This window comes from Eupeodes corollae, chromosome 1 (genome assembly GCF_945859685.1).
Source record: "Eupeodes corollae chromosome 1, idEupCoro1.1, whole genome shotgun sequence".
In the NCBI taxonomy this organism is placed as follows: domain Eukaryota; kingdom Metazoa; phylum Arthropoda; class Insecta; order Diptera; family Syrphidae; genus Eupeodes; species Eupeodes corollae.
Genome location: NC_079147.1, coordinates 134,916,307 through 134,941,540, shown reverse-complemented (window position 1 = coordinate 134,941,540; position 25,234 = coordinate 134,916,307). Strand labels below are relative to the sequence as shown.

The 25,234-nt window shown below is 32.2% G+C and overlaps 1 protein-coding gene across 1 annotated transcript in view; it reads left to right on the top strand.

Annotated features, from left to right (window-relative positions):
• Window positions 1-25,234, top strand: part of LOC129944902 (hemicentin-1) — a 287,304-nt gene that overhangs the window by 255,945 nt on the left and 6,125 nt on the right. The window contains exons 12-15 of the mRNA XM_056054565.1: window positions 1,006-1,168; window positions 21,915-22,136; window positions 24,019-24,303; window positions 25,001-25,122. Coding sequence (XP_055910540.1) covers window positions 1,006-1,168; window positions 21,915-22,136; window positions 24,019-24,303; window positions 25,001-25,122 — 792 coding nt within the window. The remainder of the gene's footprint in view (window positions 1-1,005; window positions 1,169-21,914; window positions 22,137-24,018; window positions 24,304-25,000; window positions 25,123-25,234) is intronic.

Sequence of the window (25,234 nt, the reverse complement as noted above, 5' to 3'; positions counted from 1 at the left end):
AATACCGATTATTTTTTGCCTTAATTTTAAGATATACGTTTGGATTATAAAATGTTGCAAAGACAAACGTTAAAATTGATTTATTAAACAGTAAGTTTGAAAAGTTTGTAATCTCAAGACGTGGGTCAGTAGATCGGCCGTCTCGTCTGTATAATTCAACGCATTTAGATTATTTTCTTTGGGACTACGTTCAGAAATTTGTTTATGCCAACAAGTCCACGACGACGTTGCAAAAACTCAGAGTGAACATTGAACGTGAAATAGCTTAAAATTTGTTGCGGAGTCATCGGAAATTGGGTCTAACAAATCTACCGCTATAAACGTCCCCGCTTTCTCCATACGAACGAAGTCGAACTTCATTCATTATGAAGTTTTTTATAAAATCTCAATCAATCAAGTTAAGTCCTTTATTGGAAAACCCGATCTATAAAAACCCCTGTTATCTTTTAATATAAATAATTACAGTTTTTTACTTTATAAACAACAAATTTTGTAATTAGCAAGAATCTTCTTTGAAAATATCGACGTCGATTACGACTCACGTCCAAGTTTGAGTGAATAAAGGTGCAGATATAGATACATATACAATATATACATTACACCTGACTTTTATGAATATTTTTTCCTCCCCTTTTCCATTAGGATATATACATACCTACATAGCTTAGCTTTTTATATATATTTTCTTTTGTTGTGCGCCATTTGAAGACAAAAAAATATACTGTTGTAATACCTACTAACTTTTGTTTTTATTTTTATTTTTATTCTCTTTTCTGTCCGGACCTCGTGTGTTTTTATATTCGAAAAATGCGTATAACGCCTGGTTGCGTCCCAATGACCGACATAATCTATGTGTGTGGGTGCTGCTATGCTGACTTCCTCGCTGCTCCTGTTTGTTGCTTCGGCTGCTGTTATTGCTGATGTTGGTGATGATGGTTGTTGGATTTTATTTGTTTGCTGTGTTGCTTTTGATACTGGTACTGGTGCTTTGGTATATTGGAACAGGAAATGGACTTTGGCACCATTATGTGCTGGGCGGATAATAATGTTGGACAACAGAAGGAGCCTTGCGTATTTCATTTAATTGCTGCCGGAAAGCCAGAAATACCAACAAATTGTACTGTGGTTAACCAAACATCGGATTCATTAGAAGTTTATTGCATTGAAGGTATGTCTTTAATATAACACTCATATAATATGAACCTATATAAAAACATACATACATACATGCGTTACATAATAAATATTTCTTTTCATTGATTTTTGTTTTGAGAGAAAGAGAGATGTTAAATGTTAAGAGAGTTTTGTGTTATCATAATGAAAATTCAGATTAATATCGCGAGTCATCAATTGAGAGTAATTATAAATAATTCCAAGCTATATAGGTTATAAGTACAAAAAAAACTAACAAAATCTTTGTTCTTTTAGGCGCACTTCACAAGATATAATTTTATTTCACAAAGCAAATACTTCACAATTATTTTATAAGAAACAAAGATTTGCTAGGAATTATCACAGAAAAAAACATTTAATAGAAATTTGTACACAAATATTTTATAATTAAACAGACAGAGATAAATACATGTGTACATATTTCTTTCACTAAATTTAGTGAAAGATTTGGTTCTTGCATGATTCTTCAATAGGTCTCTCCGTCGATCCCGAAATCCGGGCCGAAAGCAACTGGATTAAAAATCTTTGGGCGTCTTGGTTTATGCCATTTCTTCAGAGTAAGCATGATCTACCGCGTTGTCACCTATACCATATAGAATGTACTACAAATCACTTCCAAATTGGTTCCTATTGGCTCATGGAGGCTTATTTTAATATCTGCTTGTATGGTCTTGAACATACATTTTATCAACCAAGGGAATTTGTCTGATATTTTGGTATATCATTCTCCTGATTATACTTTATTGGAAAAAAGTAATTTAGGTTTTAAGTTGAAAATACTTTTAAGAAATATTAAAATGCAAGCCGAAGGCTAAAAGTAAAACATCTTGGATACCCCTTTTGTAATGAGGGGATTTTTTCTGATTTGTATGTATCACTTAAGTGATTAAATATCATTTCGACCTCAAAATCAGACAAATTACCATTTTTGACCGCTTACCCCCAACCTCGGCTATACAAAAATTTGAAAGACGGTTGAATATGATAATAATGGTGAGTATATCTACACATTCACATCAAGGAATTTTAGTTATCACTCCGCAACCAAAATTTGCTTTAAGCTCTAGGTCAATAGCCAGCCGAGCTTAACCTTTTCCCCATATCCATTTCTATTGGTATTGCATGAAACTTATTAATAGAGCGCCTCCAGAATCGTCCTTCGGGCAAACAATTCTCCGTAAGATCTTCTCTCGCCATACAAGTAATAATTTGCCAGAGGTCTTGGGTTCAATCATTGAATGTGCCACCATTCATTGGTACTGCTTCCGCGAAGAATGAAAACTTTAGGTCCTTCATCCATGAGTCTAGATTTGTAAACCACTAATGGTTCTCTACGAGCTGTTGCGCTCACCTTATTTATTTTTGATGCCTATACAACATTTTGACGGAAAATGTTAAATATTTTTGAATATAAATTGTTAAAACCAACAGAAACATTTAAATATTCTTTTGTTCCTTTTTATAATAATTTTCAATCATATTTGAAAAAAAAGCCAACTCAGTACCCTTTATTATTTTCAAATATCAACCAATTTTGTAATTCTTTTTTTTTTCTACGAAACTGCACGTGTATTTGCAATGAACGTCCTGTTAGTTGGTAGGTTTTGCGTATAGGTACAACTTAACTTTGCTACCACTTCTGAAAATGACGATGGAAAAAAAGTTAAAGTTTTCCAATTTTCCTTGAGTAAATAATTTCTATCTTCATGTATTTTAAATGAGATGATAGGACAAAAGTATATACCTAGTAAAGGAAGAGTGAAAAGAAGTTTCTCAGAAATCATTTACAAAAACGACAACCTAACTAAAGTGAATCTATCTACCTACCCACAATGTGAATATAAAGAATAAGAAAGAATACAACGGCTATGAAATATATTTTCATTTTTTTTTTGATTCGGTGAGGATATCCTTGGAGAAATGAAGTTTTCGAACTGAAAACATTTCAAACTTTTGCCTCCTCCTCATACCTACCCTTTGAAAATGATTAAGTTCTGTGTATTTTGCGTGAATCGAGAACGAACGACGACGACGACGCGTCAGATGCATAACTACCTCACCAAAACCTACTATAATATTTTCAGTTTGAAAGTATGAGTGCAGCTGATGGTAGGTAATAGAATCGTATAGTACTTTGTTCCTTTTTTAATCGCTATTTCAGCTGCTATTTTTAAGTATACTCAAGAAGAAAACTTTTGGATACTACTTTATAATTCATCTCATTATGTCTTTTTATGGCATAATTTTTGCATTCACATAGTTCTTGCCGGAATTGTATATTATCATAGCAGCTACCTTCATTTCCGAATATGTAGATAAATGGGATAAACCTTAGAGAGACAGGATACAGGAACATCTTCCTACCCTTACTCAATGCCAGTGTTAAATGCGTTGGATTTATGTAAGTGTGAATTCGCGGGGGATTGTGTTTGGCTGCTTATAAACTAAATTCAGATCAAAGAGAAATAAATATTGGGTTTTGGATTTTGGTGCGATTCAGCCACGATACTTCGCAGCTAGAAAGTGAAAGTTATTTATGAACAAATATTATTAAAAGGATAGATTTGTGATATGCTTCGTTGTATCTCCTCATTAAAAACAAAATATAATTTCATTTAAGTCTTAACATATTTATTAACTCCTGAGGGGATTATATGACAAAATAAACTTAAAGAACGAATTGGGATTTTGTTGCTTAAAACAAAATAAAATAGATAATTAAAAGGAAAAACTTATTAGGAAAAACTCAAACTTCTTTTTTCAGAAAAGTATAGGTATTAACAAAGATAGAACCCAGTTCTATGTAAATAAGGCAATAAAGTGCCGAATTATGAAAAATTGCACACAAACTGAATTCGATTATAATTCATAACTGTATTGTTACGCAATGTGTACGCAAATTTTTTAGCATAAAAATTTGTCAAAAAAAGAAATATTTAATTGTTTCAACATTTAAATATTGCTTCTAAATAGAGTTGTAGTAGTTCCGTAGACTTAATGCGTAGGACTGTCACATCAGAGGTCTTGGGTGCAGATCCTCTGAATCTGTAGCATAACTCGCACAGAAGAATGGTTGAGAGTTGAATGTCACTAGGTTAGGTTAGGTTATAGTGGCTGTCCAAGATGGAAACGGACACACTTAGGCCAGTATGAATGTATGAATGTCACTAGACTATGTTATAATTTTTATAATAATATTCCTATAGTCCAGTCAAAATAGACATTAAATTCATCAAACCTAAGAACGATTTGCATATCGATGGAAATTGTTAACAGACACGCAAGACATCGATATTAATAACTGACACAGAATCCCCAAAATTGCTACTATGGATAATTAGTTTGTTAAGGTGGTTTTTTTTTCTAAAATGTCCGTTTTTATGATCTTAATTTTGAACGGTAAATGCTACATAAAAATGTTAAGCTAGACTCTATAGACTTTGTAAACCCAATCCTTTAAGACTTAGAAACCATATTAATATTTTTTGAGGTATCTGATTATAGTCACTTTATATAAAAAAAATAGTATGATATATACTCCAGGCGTATCTTACCTGATTTAACATTAAACTCGCAAATCCAAATGTCTGAGTAGAGGGGTTGCAGCATGCAAAATAGTAAATTACATAAAACATAGCCATTATGCTAGGTTCTTCCCCTTTTTTTATTCATGCAAACAAGTAAATGCAAATACCAAAACAAATTAATTAAAATGTGCTTTTCGTAACTTTCAATAGTATTATACCCTTATAAAGGGTAATTTTTTGAAAGCTATAAGAGAGTTTTTCAAAAAAAAAAAAACACATACAATACAGAAAAATTCATGAAATTTTTATTTGAATCAATAGTAAAGTGTACATATATATAGTTAAATGTTTGAAGATTATTACATGCAAATGTTGATCTTGACTGCGCCTCAAATGGTCTATCCGCATAATCCAATTTTGGCATACTTTTTCCAACATTTCGGCCGGTATCTCACGAATAAATGCTTCAATGTTGTCTTCCAATGGGTCAATTGAAGGGAGCTTCTTTGTATATGCATGAGTTTTAACATAGCCCCACAAAAAATATTCTAAAGTGGAACTTGCCTCCTAATAAGGCCATTGTTGCGCGTGCTGTGTGGCTATGGAAACCACATGTCATGCAAGCCCTTGCATTTTAGGCAAAACAAAGTTTTATAACGTATCACGGTAGCGCTCAACATTCACAGTTATGTTACGATTCGCATCATCTTTGAAGAAATACGGTCCAATGATGCCACCAGCCCCTTAACCGCACCAAACTGTGGCTTTTTCTTTATGCATTGCTTGATATTCACTCCAAAATTGATAATTCTGCTTATTTACTTACCCATTGAGACAAAAATGAGCTGAACACAATTTTTAGTTAAAAAGTCTATCTTTGGCCAACTTTCCAAGAGCCCATTCACCAAAACTTGTACGTTGCAGTAGGACGTTCGGTCGGTGCGAAATTTAGTCACAATAGCCCGAATAGCCGCTTCAAATGCAATGGGTCGATTAAACTGACCAAAAAATGGAAGAAGCGCGGGATGAACTTTCTTAACAGAGCACGCATTTTGATAATAAAATTCAATATTGCTTGTAAGACAATTCATGGTTAAATCATAGACCAAACAGAAGATGTTTGACAGTGAAACAAAAACCGAAAAAATTGAATTTGAATCATTTCATTTCCCTCGATTAAAAAGCAAAAAAAAGGATTACTGCGATATCGAGTTACTAATACTTGCTACACGGTTAGAGATGTTGGGGCGCTTTTTAGCATTTTTATTGGTTTACATTTATTAAAACACCAAACTGTGTTAAAATTTAATAATAATACATTTTAAAGAAAACGTATTAATGAAATTAAAAATTATTATTATTATTATTTCTTATTAAATACAAAATTATTAATTTGTAGTCCAAAATACATAAAAGTTTTCGTAAATATTTAAAATATTAAAATTTAACAAGACTGTATTGTATGGAGCTGTAATAAATATCCTGTGTTAAAAAATATCTCAATATATATTTTTTAGTTCCTAGAGAAAGTTATTTTATTCTGTCCGATTTTATAAATTAAAAATGTTATTATATCTCGACGTTACAGGGTCCCTAGATTCAAAATAAATGATTTTTAAGGGAAATGTCTGTACGTTCTTGTGACCGTTATGTTCGGACATTGGGGATACCTACCATTTTTCGTAAAAAATTTAGTATGCAGTTTTTCTACCATAGCAAAAAGTTTTGAAAATTTACTCGAAATATGTGACAAAATAAAATTTCTATCGAAAATTTGATTTGGCATTAAACATTACTAAGTTTTACCAAAATCGCCACCTACTTACATTACACATATGTACTTTCATTTGTAATGTTTATATAAACATGTCAAAAACAGGTAAAATCTACAAACCAACACTAAGATTACATATACAATAGAGAGACATCACAAACAGACAGGTCAACAGTATCTCATCACAAAGTGTGACATTTTTGTGTGCGAAACAGCCACTTCATGTAAATATCTATACAGCTATACCTACGTATCTATGTATCTTTCTGTATATGTAAATACTTTATCGACAAAAGCACAATGTCATGTTCCCATGTTCTAAATGACACCATTAGGAGCCGTGCAGCACCAGCCCATCTTCAAAATCATGCCCCATCGCCATCACATCCATATACTGGGAAATCAAGCCACACTTGCAGATATCACCACAAAACCTATAACCTTACTGGAAGCAACAACAACAAAAAAAACAACAATAGAAGGGAAAAAATACCTAACATCAACACTATTCTTCGAAGAGCGCTCTGTATCAGTATCCACCAGATATGTATGTGAATCGTAGAGTATTGGGGTCTTGTCAGCTGGGCTAGGCCATCCCCATCACCTAACTGGGGGTAAACGAAACGGTAAAGATGTGTCCTGATGACTCTGATGATTTTGTGATTGACGTGCACAAATATTGTTTGTGACATTGAATTGAACGAGATTTTTATTCCGACACGAAAAACAAGAATCCAAATAAAATAAAAATGTTTACCTTCTATAGGCGGGGTAAGAGATGGGGGATGACAGTTGGGAGATGGAGACGTTTTTGATGTGTGTGATTGGGAATCTTTTTATTTTTTGTCATCGCACGACATCAGCCACCCATCCGAGGTCAAGCCTCTGTCACCATTGGTGTTGCACTTAGATTTTTTTTTGTATTTGAATGTCCGAGAACGAGCCGCAGCGGTGTGATGGCGTCAAGCTATTCTCGACTGTTTTGCACAGAGGAAGCCCTGCAGCCTTTGCTTGTGCTGCTAAACTGTCGATCAAATATTGTTTGTTAGTTTCACTTTTTGTCTTGTTTTGATTTCATTTAGATAGATTGATTCAGATAGATAGGAATATTGGTAAGGAGGATGTGAGCATCGCTCTTCAGGTGAGAGGTTGTTTGGCTATCGGTGTCGGTCTTCTGATGATGATGACGATTGCTTCAATATGGTTTCTGCTTATAGGTCGATTGTGTGGTTTGGACATTTTAAACGGAAAAGATTTTTTCTTAACTATACTACTACCTATAAAACACTATTATTTACCTCAATAAATGCTTATCAGCAAATTGGAGATGAGTATCTGTAATATGTACATAAGTTTGTATAGGGCTTAGGGTATACCTTAGCATGAACGAAACAAAGTTATTTACCTAGAAATGCTATTAACAATAATACATTATTTACGCAGGTTTGCGAACAACTTGTAAATTAAGTATATTTAAAGTAGATTAACTTGTTTATTCGAAGTTTATGTTGAACATAATAAAGTTGTTATAGTCTTGATATATAGGTACATACATCTGTAGATATGTATTTATCCATATCGAGAAAAAATAGTATTTTTTAATGGTTTTGCAGCTTTGAATAGCATTGCATGTCTGAAAAGTATAGATTTGTTTGGTAAAATTAATTTACACTTTTTTGTTACAACAATTGTATCAAAGTCATAATTTTGTGCATGCAAGCTTTTGGTATTTGTTAATTTTTAATAAATTCATGAAACCGATATTACACATAAGCAACCGAAGACTAAATAAAAGTAGTGGAAGTTAACTTTAAGAATTTAGATTAAATATTCTGTGTTGTTTCCGCATTGTATTGTATTTTCTATATATTTGGATTTGTTCTAAGTAAATTCAGATTATTTTAAGTTTCATGTTATATTATCAATATTCACTGCCCTGGAATTTGATGTCAAAATTATTTTTCTTTCCAAATTTGTTTTCAAAGTTGCTTTTAAAATTTTAGGTCAAACACCTGGGATGTGACCCACACTCATAACTTCCTATACGGACCCGTTTTTCGATTGTAAACTTCCCATAGGAAGTTATTGTAATAGGCCCCATTTGTCAAATTGAAAGTTTTGACATTTCTCGACGTTTCAAGATCCCTAAAATGGAAATAAAAGATTTTTAGAAAGATGTCTGCGCGTGCGTGTGTACGTACGTTCGTACTTTCGCGACTTTTTTCGTCGTCCATAGCTCAAGAACCAGAAGAGATATCGACTGCAAATAAATTTTGTTATATAGATACTCGTAAAAAGGTAGAAAGACGCCGAAAGGGCTCTCAAGAAAATTGCGTGGGCGGTTTTTTTTTACCATAGCAGTCTAAAAAAAGGTGAACACTTTGGTTAACCAAAAACACTAAAGACTTGTATTGTAGAGTAATACCAAATCAGTATATTTTTCAAAAAAAAAATTTAGTTGGTAATAGTTTTTTTATTAATCAAATAAACTGAAAAAAATTGTCACCTCAAACATTTTACGAATAAAATATGATTTCATCTCCAAAACAATTTTGTGCAGCAAAACACAATTTTTTTATATCTTATAAAATTTTGAGAACAATCGAATTGACAGTTTTTTTATAAAAAATAAAAACTTAAAAAAAACATTACTCAAAGTTGGTAAAAATTTAATTTCAACTCAAATATCTTTTCAAACATTTGAGATACTGGCTTTCAACAAATTTTAGTTTATAAGAAATATAATTTAACATTTCGAAAAATTTTGAGAAAAATCGAATTGACAGTTTTTATACAAAAAATAAAAACCTAAACAATAAAATTAATAAAAGTTGGTAAAAATTGATTTTCGTCTTAATTGACATTTTTTTTAACCTAACGTTACAAAAAAAAACAATACTAAAACTTGGTATAAATTTACTTTCGATTCAAATAGCTTTTCAAAAATTAAAAATATTGTGCTCAAACTTTTTATTTCACAGAAAATATTGTTTGCAATATTTAGTAGTTTTTTTTATAAAAATCCAAAAAATATGATCTTAAAAAATAGTACGCACATTTGGTAAAAATTGATGTTCGGTTCTTGATCGCAAATTAATTTCGTTCATCCAATTTGTAAAAATTTAAGAAATCCTACTAAAATTGGTAGAAAAGTTTTTCGACTAAAAATCTTGTTAACAAAACTTGATTTTCAAACTAAACTATTTCGTTATATGAAAAATATTGTTGGTAATTTTAAAATTTGTAAGAATAATTCAACTAACAACTTTTTTAACCAAACATGAAAACCAACAAACTTTTGAGCAAGACAAATCGACAGACGGGATGGGAAGTATAAAACTCTCTCTAAAAATCTTTTATGTATTAAGATTCTACTGACCTTGAAACGTCGAAAAATTTCAAAGTTTCCAATTCGACAAAAGTTACCGATTACAATAACTTCCTACGGAACTTAACAATATAGCACGAATGAAAACAGAGAATAAAGTCCTCAAATTTAATATTTTATAACAAAAGGAGTTAGATAAAAAGATCCACTTTCACCACCCTTATTAAGCTCAGTCCGGGAAGACATTTTCAAAAAAGCCGACAAAGTAACTAAATGTGTTTAGATACGTGCTAAACAAATTAAAGATATTATAAACAAATCAAAAATAATTTTCTGAATTTGTATCCTGTATAGCGCAATATTTTCTTAAATATTCAACTTAAATATTTATTCAACTAAACATCATAATTTATATTTAGCGCAAACTAAAAATGTTGTTTGTTGCATTTTTTTTTGACTGCCAAAACCCAATGCTATTTAATCAACACAAAAAACACATAACCAATCAATATTGATAAAAATAAGTTTCTTATACAAAATAACCGTCAGTACCTATTATTTAAAGAAAAATAGAAAACCATTTTGATCGTTATCTGAAATTAAACTCGATGGTAATTGGTTGAAAAAAAAACAACTTCGAACACTTTTATAAAGAGCAACTCTTTTTCGTTTATATACCCAAGGTAATTAATCGAAAGCAAGCAAAATCTCTTACAATGCAAGGAATAATGGATGTGATAGATAGAACGAACTCTTGCCCAGTGTTGTATGTGTGTATGAATGTGTTCTATACCTACACCATAGTATCCTCTGGCTGTAATAAAACTGAAAAGAAAACTTTTTCCTTATAAAAGAACATTTTCCATTCGAGACGAGCCTGCGATGGTTTCTCAGTTTAATTGTTTCGTCTTCGAAACTGCTCTTGCTTTCCTTCTTTGTTGCTCTGTTTTCCCACTTTTAATGAGTTTTACTGCCCCTCGTTCTTATCTTCTGTCCATAGAAGTATTGTGAAAATATAAAGAATTTAAATGAATGGCGCGCCAAACATCTCCATCGGGTCAAAATATTGTTTTTATATTGCAACAAAAAAAAAAACAAATAAGATTCTTTTATTCTTTTGATATTTCTAAGATGGTTTTTTTGTTTATTTTAAGTTCTTGGAGAAAAAAAACTTTAACTTGTATGCATTATTTTTTATTATATCAAAGTGAATAAAGACACTCGTAACTCGTACTAACAAACCTATTACGGGAATAAGTAAATTCATTATAAATTAAAATTAAACTTTAGTATCAAGCTCTTACACTTATTTTCGAAAGAAAAAAAGTTATTGAATTATGTTCGTACCAATTAAAGCCATCAAACCTGTTGTGTTATTGTATCTCTGGTCCTATTTTTAATGTCTTATGGCTAAATAAGTGGGATTAGGGAACACAAATAAGTTTTTTGCTTAGGGTAATACACATTTACCCTTTGGTTAGTTTCATCACTAAGCACAAAATAATTTTTTGTAAATAACAATAAAACAAAATTTAAAATCTGTGAACACAACGCCCCTTATTGTATACTTTCCACCTAAATTTTCTGTTTTGAAGCATCTTAACACCCTGAAAGAACTTTCAAAAACGCCTTACACTAACTAATACTTTCGGCTGGTCTATGTGGACTGCGTCTCAACTTTCACAAAACCGATTTAGTCCTATTTTGAGGAAAATACAAATTTTCATATGTTAACCCTCCCTATATTAGTTATACAATTAAAGTTCTAAGACAAAAAACTAAATTTAAAACGTAATATGCAACAAAGAGTCATAAAAGCTACTGTAGCTCTCTTTTTTTGCAAAAAAACTATATAAATTCCAACGTTCAGCATTTTCTAGACTGCAGACCGCACGACCCCATCTGCGGCACTGGATACCCTACTCAACCTAACACCTCTTGATATACTTATCAAACAAATAAGTATCTGCAAGTTCTGCTTTTTTCACCTCAAAACTTTGTCCCAACAACATTGGCCACTCCCTAATTCTTAAGTATTTAGAATCAATTCCAAAGTAGACAGACTATCCATCTCCAAATGAAATTCGACAGAAACTTCCAGATATCTATACCTTCCAGATCTTTCTGGGAGAATAGGGCATTACTAGAAGACGAGTGAGACCACTTTTACACAGATTAGATGGATCAAAAACAAAGAAGTATTTGATGTTGGCTTGTGCTCCGAACGATTGAAATTAAGTCTCTCCTTCCGACTTCCCAGTCATTGTAGAGTGTTCCTGGCTACACTTTTGGCCTGGCTTAAGGTAAACGTGGTATCAACATCTGATATCTGCACTTTCTCAGATAGCCAGGCTACTATAAAATCTCTAGTCGATAACTGTCGATCATCTCTAATGGAGATGGTACAACAGTTTAATATTCAGTATTCACCCTTGCTGTGTGCATGCCGGGCCATAGAGACATTCCAGGAAATTGTAAAGCAGACGAAGTCCCTAGAAATGGTATAGTACAACTCTTTCCACCACGTTTGGCTAATGCTGGCATGCCAATTGCTAGATGTAAATTATTGCTAATACAAAAACGATATGAAGAAGGTAAACCTCAGGTAAAATAACATCACCACGTGTAAGGTCACAAAAAACATCTGACCTTCATTAAGTTTAAAGCTCTCTACGTACTTACTGTCTCTAATCGCATACAACGCAAATGACTTTTGCAGAAGTTACATGCATGAGGAAGAGGAGGAAACAGTTCTTCACCTCGTATGTATATTGTATAGTATATGCACTGCTCTAGCTCCAAAACGTAAGACTTACCTAGTAGAACTATTCTACAACGTTTCAAACGATCTCAATCATATTAACATAGTCAGTCTTTCACATTTCGTAAGGAACTCAAACTGGTTTCATCTCTGACAGCCATTTTAACCTAACCTTTTTTGTATAATCACGCCTTTTAAACCTAAAAGCACAATTTTCCGATATGTTTCAATCTTTGCACCACAAGGCATATCTTTGTGAGAAATTTAAAAAACTTAATGTATGGGAAGGGCTTCATAATTTTAATCTTTTTGGTCTCACAAAGTGCTTTGGCTATGGATCTGAAATTTAGTATTGATGTTTATTTCGTCAACTAGATTATGTAAGTGTTAAAAATTAAATGTTCCTTGATTTGTTCTTAATGTAGAAGATAAAAAAAAAAAAAAAAAAAAAAACAATGTAAAAAATGTTAGCAAACACACGACGATGCATATTGTCATTTGGTCTCATCTCTTGGGTCAGTTAGAATTCGTATGGGTGCAGGCTTATATCACGACGCAGAAATCACCATGTTATGGTCTACGACAGGTCAAGTTTTTGTAAGGGAACGTGGACTTAGCTGCCTCAGATTCTGCACACTTACTCAAACAGCATACAATGTTTTCGGCAGATCTTGCGTTTCATTGACCTATGGGTTTTGGTTGATTTTTTACTGAAAATTGAGTCTTGGATGAATTTTAGTCTTTGATTACAATTTACCAGTTTGTGAAATAATTACAGCATCATCATAAACTTGGACAGAAAAACATAATTAGAGTTCATGCAATGTGTTCCTTAATATAATTATGTTTGATCTGAATTTAAAATTAAGAACGATGTTTTTTTTTTAAATTTTAAAACGATTGATTTATTTAAAGTACTATTACGGCCTCGAGGTTCTAAAGTAAATTAAAACTCGAACTTTGTCTTTGCAACTTCATAAAATATTTATAACTCGAGCATTTCTTCACATCTAATTATATCTGAAGAACTCGGTTTAAAATCATTTTTAAGTTCTAAGAATGTTAGATCTCTGTTGAATGGAACTTAGTTCTTACGTGTTTTTTGCTATTTTTGAAGCACCCCGTTACTACTTCTGACTGGAAATTCTGACATTTTACGAACAAAATTATTACAATCTGTGAGTTTTTGATTTAGCGGACATTTATGTACAAGGATTTTCGTGTTTTATTTGATTTCGTTTAAGATGTGTGTTATTTAAAAATATTATTTTTTGTAATATGTAAATGCACACATACAAATATACAAATAAGTTCGTGTTGCACTGAACATCTTACTCGAATACAGCAGATACAATTGGTTTCTAGTCCTGCAATCTCTAAAATACATATGATGCATGCAATTTAAACGATAGGTAGTATTATATTGAAAGTTTCAAGAAATCGTATGTTTAGTACATTTAGGCAAAACGTTATTGTCAAGATGAAAAATGCAATAATATTTCTAAAAGTTTAGTATTTTCAAATATGCCAAATTGGCATACTTTTTCCAACAACAACAATGTTGTCTTCTAAAGCGTCAATTGAAGCGTGCTTGTTTGTATAGACATGAGCTTTAACATAACCCCACAAAAAATAGTTTAAAGGCGTTTAATCACACAATCAAGGCAACGAATTGACCGGTCCCGAACGTGAAATAAAATGTTCACCGAACTCGCCTCTTAATAAGTCCATTGTTGCACGTTCTGTGTCGCATGTGACACTGTCTTGTTGAAACCACATGTCATGAAGTTAAACCTTTGCATTTTGGGCAAACACACTTATGTTACGATTCGCATCATCTTTGAAGAAGTACCGTCCAATGACGCCACCAGCCCATAAACCGCACCAATTTGTGACTTTTTCTGGATGCATTTGTAGCTGTTGCAATGCTTCTGGTTGATATTCACTCCAAAATCTACAATTTTGCTTATTTACCTACAACAATGTGCTTCGTCGCTGAACACAATTTTTCTGTTAAAAAATGGGTCTTCGACCAACTTTCCAAGAGCCCATTACCAAAAAATTTTAGGTTGCAGTATGTCGTTGGGCAACAAATCTTGCACCAGCTGTATTTTGAAAGGCATCACGACTAAATCCTTCCGCGAAATTGTCCACGTTGTTGAGTAACAGAGGCCCAATTGCTGCGAACGGTGACGAATCAATAATTTATCGTCATCATTAATAGTCGATACAGCTGCGATATTTTCTTCAGTTTGCACTCTACGTAAGCGTGTTGGTGCAATGTTCAACAATGTTAATTTGGTGCAAAATTTAGAAATAGCCCGAATAGCCGCTGCAGTGGGCCAATTAAACTGACCATAAAATGGAGGAAGCGATGAACTTTCTTAACAGAGTACGAATTTTGATATTAAAATTCAATAATTTGCAAGCATTGTTCGTTTGTAAGACGATTCATGGTTAAATTTAAATTATAGACTTAACTGGAGATGTTTGACAGTGAAAGAAAACACGAAACATTCGTTAGCTGTTTAAACCGGTGTTGCCAAAAAGATAAACGTAAAAGTATAAATATTTAATTATTGCACCTAAAATGTCCTCATTAAATTTAACCCAAAACCTGAATCTAAATTAGGTCTCCAAGACTCCCAAATTTGAGGGTCTAATATATTGAAGTTCTATCTATCGTTTCATAGTTCTAACGCTTGAAAACTTGATAAAGAAATGACTTAGAAAGCAATTGGAGATTTAAGAAAACTGTACTGTAGAATCGCTTAAACACGGCCTAACAATCATATTTTGAACATTTTAAGAACAAAGTTTGTTCTCATATTTTGTATATTCTTTTTTTTATATTGTGTTCCTAAATTTGAAGTTCTATTATTCATCAAAAACTTTATGACTTAATTATGTCACACTTTTGTATAAATTTTTCCACTTTTTTTTGTTGCCGTTAGCATTGGTTTTATTATAGGTGATATTGAAATGTTGGGTTTTTTAAAAATAATTTTACATTTAGCTTATATGCATTTTCATTGCACTCTAATACTCTCCTATACACAATTTTAATAGAAAAGAACTTATCATTTATGTTAATTTTGGTCAAAATAGTGAATTTTCCTGCTAACACATTAAAAACCTTTGCCTGTCTTTTACAACAAAAACATGTATTATATGTATTCAAATAATGATGACGTTATTGAACCCATCAACAATTCAATTTTCATCTACTGAAAATTTTCATAATTCCTACAAAAGAACTTTACAGTAATAGCACGTAAGAGGATCTCAATTAATCATCCATAGCATCCTCCAATTAGAATGTGGTTGCTTTGAGTACATGCTTACAAGTATACATATGTATGTACATATTTGTAAACCATTTTCCCTTTTTTCATTTAATAATTTGTTATTATAGAGAGAATTTACAAGCCCTACTGATTTTTCCATACAGAAGTTAATTCTTTTATAATTACACTATAAAGTATAAAACTGTTTAATGTACAATATGTATACCCATACGCATACCTACATCACTCGTACACTCAAATTTGTACAAACCTGTGTATATGGCATAATTATTATTTTTAATGAATTTAAAATTAAATTTTAAAAATAAATTTAAATATGTTCGAGGTTTTTTATCCAGTTAAAATTCACAGAATTTGGTTGATGCGAAAATAAAAAAAAATGAATTGGAATTTCAGTTAAGTATACCAAACATGTTCATTGTGGTATTTTTATTTGCAAATTAATTAGTTTTCATATTGAAATTAATTTATGAATTTATGTTTTTCTTAAATTTTACACATATTTCCGAGTTATGAGCGATGCACAGAATATTTTTAATTTAAATGTGTTACCTATTTGAACATAGTATAGAATAGAGTGTATGGGTTAGGTAAGGTAAGGTTAAAGTGGCTGTTCGTGATGGAGTAGGACACATTTAGGCCAGTTTAATGGCCCATTACGATACCATATGAATCTTGAGGCTGTCTTCTAATCTCAATGAAACCAGTTTGAGTACCTTTCGAAACAGGAAAGACTGATTATGTTGATGATTGAGATTATTAAGATCGTTACAGAATGTGCCTAGGTAAGTCTTGCGTTTTTGAGCTAGAGTAGGGCATGTACAGAGAAGGTGAAGAACTTTTCGCTCCTTTTCGTTATCCATACATCTTGTGCAAAAGTAATTTGAGAGTGCTAATTTTCAATTTGCTTAAGGATAGTAGGTTGATATCTCGTTTTCTTTAAGATAGGACGAAAATTCTCTTACCGCCAAAAGTTTCGCCAAGAACACTCTTCAATGATTTGGAGGGCGAAATGACAGACTTAATTTCAGTCTTTCGGAGTACACACTTCCACCAATCCCCTCATTTGGTTTTGATCTATCTATGTAAATTGGACTTCAGATCTGCAAAGATCTGGTACTCGTAAGTATAGAAATCTGGAAGTTTCTGTCGGACTGCAGTTGGAGGATGGTGCATTCTGGGTGCTTTGGAATAGATTCTAAATACTAAAGAATTGGAGTTTGACATCTGTTATTATTTTGTCTAATTGCACATTTAAGACACCAAATTTTTAATTTTTCTCGGCGGCATATACTCAGCAGTGCACCGTTAAAAAAAATGCATATGCCTCTAAAGCGAGGTAGAGAAGAAAACTCTCCAGAAAATTCAACTAATTCAAAAAAAGTTTTCATTAAAAAAAAATGACAATATTTAAAAGTAATGTTGTTCGATTGCATTAACGAATGTGTTAACCCCAAATTTGAAGAAGTGGCAAAAAAAGATGATGTTCAAGCAATTGTATCCCAACTGCAGCACACAATGAACATCTTGTTCAACGAGTAACTGCAATGGAGAACTACTGTCATCTGTTGGAATGACAACTGGATATCCTCACACGTAAAAACAACGAAAATACTGTTATGGTGCATTTTCTGGCAGAAAAGCGCACAATAGTCCACAAACAACAACACAAACAAATCCACCGTGATTTTAGACTTTCACCCGGGAGACACGGCGAATAAAGTTATAGACGCAACTCCAACACTAAAAAATTCTGGAACTGTGATTCATCGTGAACAGTCTCTAATCACATGCCAAAAAAAGAAATCACTCTAGGACATCAAAAATAATCTACTCGCCATAACACCAAATGCGAAAATTTTAATAAGAGGAGAAAAACTTCACATCAATAATTTCGCGTTTTCTTTCAACTTTGCACGAGGATTGGTTGTAAACAATGCGGAGGAATATTCGTTTGTCAAAAGCACTTTTGGAGATAGTGGCCTACGATTTTTTGACAGCTACAACAATAATAAAGAATCCTATGCAATAGCAGCGCCACCATACAGTCAACATCAAAAGCCTGGAAATTAACAATTCCAGAAATTGATTTTAAGAACATTTTAATATTAGGCGATTTAAATGCTAGAATTTCAAAATCCAGCTTCTCTGATGAACAACACGGCACACGCGTTTTATAGTTTGAGAAAGTCTTCGGACGTAATTTTAAATAGTTGTGGCAGGCGTTTAATGCAGTTGGTGGAGGACTTCGGATTAATGGTTGTATATGGAATTTCTAAAAGAGATAGCAGAGGTGAATTAACATTTATTTTTGGTCAGAATTGTTCTATGATAAATTACTGTTTGGCTAGAGGCGATTGGCTTACTATTATAGAGGAGTTTTGAGGTACAATACAAACCACAAGCTATTCAGCCCACCTTCCAATAGTGGTATTTATGAAATTTGAAAACTTCGATTCTACGCTGAGCGAACCAGTCCAAAAATATAAATGGGTTGATCTTGATAGTCAGTTAGTAGTGTACCAGCGTAGACTCAATGCGCAAGTAAATATTGTCTATCAAGCCAATGTATCCTGGTCCTTTGAGCAGTCGGCTGGCGAAATAATAGAAGTTATTAAGAGTTCAGCCATGCCACCCAATAGGAAACAAAATTGTATTCCTGAGTGGTACGACTGGGAATGCATAAAATTCAGAAAAAAATACTTTGCAATGCTTAAAATTTTTAGGAAAATAAAGTCTAATTTCTTTAAATCGCTCTACCTAGATGCAAATAAAACGTATTAGCGAGTATGCAAAAATAAACAAAAATCTTTTATGGCTGGTTTAGCAGCAAGTTTATCAAAATATAAAGACTCAAAATCATTTTGGTCTAAAGTGAGATTGTTAGGTGGCGTTAAAAATGTTTCAGCAACTACAGTAAATGTAGAGTTACTAGCAAACCATTTCGAGGAACTTCTTAACGCGTCAACAAACTCACAACTATTTCAATATGCTTTACCCTCAAACACTATTTCAGACCAAGACGACCGACCCTATTACAGTAAATGAATTGCAAGCAACCCTTAAAAACATGAAAAACAACAAGACAGCAGGGCTAGATGGAATTCCAGCTAAATTTTAAAAAATCTCATCCCCGTCTTTCCTAAATCTTCTTCTTGATTTTCTTAATAAGCGTTTTGAAAAAGAAAAAATACCTCCCTCATTTTTAATGTCACAAATTTATCCAATTTTTAAAAAAGGAGATCCAAGCTCACCAGCAAACTATAGGGGCAGTTCGATTCTTGTTTGAGAAAAATATTTACCCATATTCTATAGTGGAGGCTCATGAGGTGGGTAAAAGAAAACAAATTGCTAAGCACTTTCCAAGCTGGGTTTCGCTCTGGTTTTTCAACTGGGGATCAAATCTTCGCACTCTCCAATATAGCAAAACGTTTCATCGATAACAAACAAAAACTTTATGTCTTTTTCATTGATTTTAGGGCAGCATTCGATACTATCAACCGGAATTCACTAATTTATAAATTATCAAATTTAGGCATATCGACACAATTTTTAAGACTCTATAAACTTCTCCTCAGCGCAATACTTGCGCTACTGTGTCAAATGTGAGTTCCATATCCAGCTTCTTTAACACTGATTGCGGTGTGCCCTAAGGTTGCCTCTTAAGCCCGATTATGTTCGCCCTTTTCATTGACGATGTCTCCCGTGATTTTCCTGGGGGTGTTAGGTTTGGAAATCTACTTATTAAGGTACTACTTTATGCGGAACAAAATCTTCTGCAATAAGTACATAGGCATCTCAGCTAAATTTAGAGTTTTTGAAGCTACTATAAACTCATGCTTATGCTATGCCAGTCAAGTTTTTAGTTACCAAGATCTCGATGAATTTGAGGTAGTGCAACCACAGATAATAGAGTTCAATTGTCTACATAATCTATTTATAAACTTACTATAATCTTAAACTTTCTTTTTTTATTCTCGATAAATGTAAATTTTCATCCTAATGTTCTTATATAATTTTTCAAATGTATTTCGAGTTTTCGTCAAATAAAGAATTTATAATAAATAATAATAATAATAATACTAAAGAATTACGGAGTGGCTAATCTTGTTGCTAAACCAGTGCCATGAAGCTTTGTGGTGAATAGCAGGGCTTGCAACTATTACATGTTTGCTATGTGTATCAAGAAGTGTTAGGTATAGTATGGGATCCGCTTATGCATAGGTAATCTGAACTTTTGACTTTATTTGGCTTTTTTGCGAGAAAAGATAGCGACAGTAGCTTCTTTGACTCTGTCTTGTATATTGCCTTTCAAATTTAGTTTAAAACCCAGATACTTACCTACGTCTGAGAACTTTAATTGGTTACATTTAATATAAAGAGGGTTAATATAAAGGAATGGTGTATTTTTTTAGGGGTTCTTTAGGGTGATACAATGCTTTCCTAAGACCGCTATAAGAAAGTCATCCGCAAAAGCAATCATTTCATTTACCATACCAAGTTCCTAAACAGAGGGGATAGTCCCTCTACTAACGAATCATCTAGCAGAAGAGTTGCCCAGTTTTGAGTTAATTGTTCTGCTAGTCACCATTAAAAGAATTAATTCCCAAAGCGAATCCTTTGCTTCAGAGATGTTAGTGCAGATGTGATTGCGCAGACGTGTCCACATTGTTAAAAGCGCCTTCAAAGTCAAGAAAAGCAAGCTTAATGAACTCTTTATGATGGAGTATTCGTTCCATTTCCATCGATTTTCCTTTACAGTAATCTTGTATCAATAATACTTGCCCTTTGCAATTATTTCCTCTAAGGTCTTATAAGAAGGAATGATAATAGACTTATAGGTCGTATGTCTTTAGGGTTGACTTGAGAGTATTTTGCTGATTTGGGTATAATAACAACTTTCACTTCTCTCCATGCCGAGGGAGTACAGAGTGTATAGAATTCAAGCTTACCTTAATAAACTTAAATTTAAAATCTGAACATGAAGATATTGCTGGTTCTTCTACAAAAGTTGCACAAATATGATGGGTGGCGCTCTTCCACTTCCTTTCACAAGGCTCTAATTATTGAAATATTTGTATATATTTTCTTCCAATTATAATTTTATATTACTGATTGTGGAGATCATATCAATGTGTTAAAAAAAAAAACATTTCTTGAAAAATTTTGTAAATTTTTTTTGAACTTTGAAAAAAATCCTTTTTTTATGGCTGTGACGTTTGATTCAAAATAACTTATTTCTGATGCAAATGCGATCAAATTGAAATAAAATTGTCGATTTAAGCATTTTTTTTAAAACGTTGAAAAGTATCACTTTGATTTTCTCTCTGTATTACCTTTACTATTTGTAGACAATAATTTTTCTTTTAATTTCCATACTGAAGAAAGCTGCAAACTTATACTTGTGCTCCATCGAACCAAACAAAAATTAATTCAAAGCTAATTGCTCTTACTTTGTTCTTGCTTAAGAAAATGTATGCTACTGGGTCAATACTAAATGTACCTTTAACGTTTAAAATTTAGGAACAAAACGTATTTTGAATGTTGCTAAGAGCTTATAGGATACACTCTTTGTTTTCCGTTATATTCATATGTTTATTTTGATTTGGCATAATATCATTCTAGTCCCAAATTGTTTTTGGAATCCGACCCTGACCATCTCTTCTTTTTAATTTCATTCGCTATCGAAGTCCTTGAATTAAAGCAGTAACTTCGTTAATTAATTTTATTTCTGTCAACAATACAGATACTTCTTTTCATAAAGTAACTGATGTAACTATTCCAAACCAAAAATATTAAATGTTGTTTCAAATAAAATATTCAACAAATTCAAAGAAAATCTTGATTACAAATATATGAAGGGAATACAGAGAATGAAGGATATGAGCATAGATACAATTTTAGGTCTTAAGTTTTTATTTCTTATCCTCTATCTTATCTCATCAAAAATGTGTTTATCTATGTATCTAAGTTTGTACATATAATCTAACATATATGCATACATATAATGTTTTTTATTAATTTTTTTCTTATTCCATTTAAGGATTTGATGGTGGCCTTAGACAATGGTTCCTTATGGAAATATTTGATCAGCATAGTGGCAATTTGCAAGCGAATATTTCATCGAAATATCCCATTCTAAGTGTGACACACCTTGACTCAGGCCGGCTGTTCAAGATCTTCGTGTATTCGGTGAACTTACGAGGTCGTAGTGAAGCTGTCATATTGGAAGGTTTCACACTGAAGGCAGCTGAAAAACAAACAGGTAAGTTGAACATGTTTTTGTCTGTGCAGCGACGAAGATGAAGATGAAGTTTAAGAATTTTCGGATTTTATCCACAGACACCAGTCAAAATATTATTTTTCATCTCTCCATTCTGCTGCTCCTCCGCCATACCTCCCCTTCGCCTACTTTTATTTAGTTCAGTTTTCAGTTAAAATCATAGGCCGAGGTTGGAGTGGGATAGAGAGATAAAGACATACACATTCATACATACATCTATGTATATATTTTATGAATATTTCATGACATAAAATTGCTATGAATTTTTCATTGCTCAAAAGAAGAGAAAGTAAAACAGTAGAAAATTAGAGACAAGAAATGAAACAAAAACATATTTTTGCATATTTGCGATATACTCTTGTGTCTATGTATGTGTGTAGATACAGATACAATTGCTTCTTTTTTTTTGTGAAATACTTTTTCTCCATCAAGTCTATAGGGAGGGAAAATAAAGGGAGAACGGATATAAAATAACAAGGATGATGATTATAATTCTTGTTCTTTTCCTTTTATTTTTTTTTGTTTTAAGTTGGTTGGCAGGAATAAATAATGACTTGATTTTTTGTTGGCGTGTGTCTCTCTGGTTTGATACTTATCTGCATTACGAAAAAAAAGTAGAGTTGCAAAAGTACTCCCTTGTTGCTTTTCACTTGTCATATAAAATTTGTAATTTGATCTCCCACGGTTGTATTATTTAAAAAGTTGGACAATGATTACGATTTCTTGATTTCTTAACTTCCATCTAGTATTTTCCTTGAACTTTGAAGTTATGCCAGAATTTATGAGTTAGGTTTGACAATTACCATATTTATTTTTTAAGTGATAGTGGGATTCTAAGAGTTGTTGTCAATAATGTCTAACATTCAGCATTTGTATAGATCATAATTATACATATGTTCGACTTGTAAATGTTTATTATTATGAAGTTCATACTTTCACAATCCTTTAGAGACACAAGCGGCTGGCCTGAAATTTCAACTTATTTTTTAATGGTTGGTTATCGTATATTTGTTTTCATCATACAATGATCCTCGTGGAAACAACTTTTTTTTCTGTAAAAAATGGAAATATGGTTATTTTCATCGCTTATCGGCTTTGGGACACTGGGTAAAGTACAGTTAGTTACATCTTATAAGGGACCAATCTTGTAAGCTAAGATGTTCACGTACAATTTTGCGTTAGATAGAGTTTTTTACAATGCCTAACTATAACTATATTTACATACGCATTTTTTTCGAATCCAAACATTTAAAACTCGGCTTTGAAGTGCCGCAATTGTTTCAATAGTAAATCTTTGAATAACACTCTTCTTCCAGACCTTTTTGAGCATTTTTAAAGTATTGAAATTAACATTTAATTGAAATGTATACTTATAATAAAATTATTATCATGTAATTATAGCTTTTAAAAATGATGTATGTATATGTGTTTGTTAATATTCTTTAATTAAAACACTTTTCAGTACCAAACTTCAATCAGTGTTATAGAAAAAAATAATTGCAAGTAAAGATTTAAATCAAAACAATTAAAAAATATGATTTATAAAATAGAACACTTCCAATTTTGTAATCAAAATTGTTTTCATAGAATTACCTTCAACAGAAACAACAAATTCTAACTAAACTCATTATTACTAGTGATGTTTTCCTTTATCAAAAACCAAAACTATCACATCAGACGAATAATATCCTAATCCTGTCTCATACCCGTGTGCATAAACATATACATAAGCATGTAGATGTATACACAGTAATACCTAAACCCACCTTCATTTCTCCTAAAAGAACATCCAACCTTCAAAATACGGTTCATCTCTTGGAAATTTATATATTTATTGTGTATGTTCTTATGTTTATCTTTTCAGTTGCACTCACATCATACAAAGGATCTCAGGCAAACTTTGAGCTAACACCAATCCTTTCGGTTGGCATTTTTGTTGGAGTCTTAGTTGCATTAGTCTGCATTGGAATTGGTACAATTGCTGCATTGAAATTACGCTCGCATAAACAACAACAGAAATACCAACATCAAAATCAGAAATTCTCACGTCCAGGCAATTTACAAATTAAGGATAAAATATCCTTGCCATTGAGTCATTCCGAAGAAATGTATGATGAAAAAAATCCAGATGTTGTGCCCTACAATGAAGGTAAGTAAAAATGGGTATAAAAATAGGGTATTTTGCCAATGAATACAACAAACAAAATTATATTTTGCAATGATACAGACTTGAGGGATGCAATTTTTTTTAAATTTACCATAGTACTTTCAAGAAAACAGAACACCAATTAAAACAAATTAAAAGTAGCCATTTTATAGTTTTATCTATATGGCCTAAACTTAAAATTTTCCTATTTCTTATGTAAACACCTATCACGTCATCTACAACAGTTTCCAGTTTCCTTGTATAGAGGTGCAATATTTGCTAGCCTATACTTCTGCAAGTACCTCCCGTACCTGAAGCAAAAACTAAAAACACTCTAAAATTGTCAGATTTCTCGAAACATAAAGTGATTTTTGTTCTAATTTGATATCAATAAACTAATTTGTTTTAAAGTCAATGGGATGACTCAACATATTATATAGAAATGTTTATAAAAGATGTACAAATTTGGATAAATCAAGATAATAGATACATTTTCCATACATAATATTCTATTAATCTATAATTTTTTAAGCATTTTTACAAAATATTTAGAAAAACCATTTTGTGTTCATAACACCCTGTAAGCAATTAAGCTATAATCATACAGAAATAGAAAGACATTCCAAAAGCTTATAACTTGCAACATCATCTAACATTCATTCAATTGCTTTGTTGTCCTTTCTTTTTGTGTTTTGTGTAGTGGATGGTGAATACAAACAGAAATCAGCAACACAAACGCCATCAGGACATTTGTCTACCACCAGTGAAGCGGAAATCACGTGCAACCCATCGGACGACCGGGGCTTATACCAATCTGCAAAGGTATGTCGCAAAGTTAAACCTTAAACCTTAAAAATGGCCTTGATAGAGATTTCAAAATGTATCTTTCTTGTATACTTATTTACTAATTTTTTTTTTTGTTTTCTATTTGTTT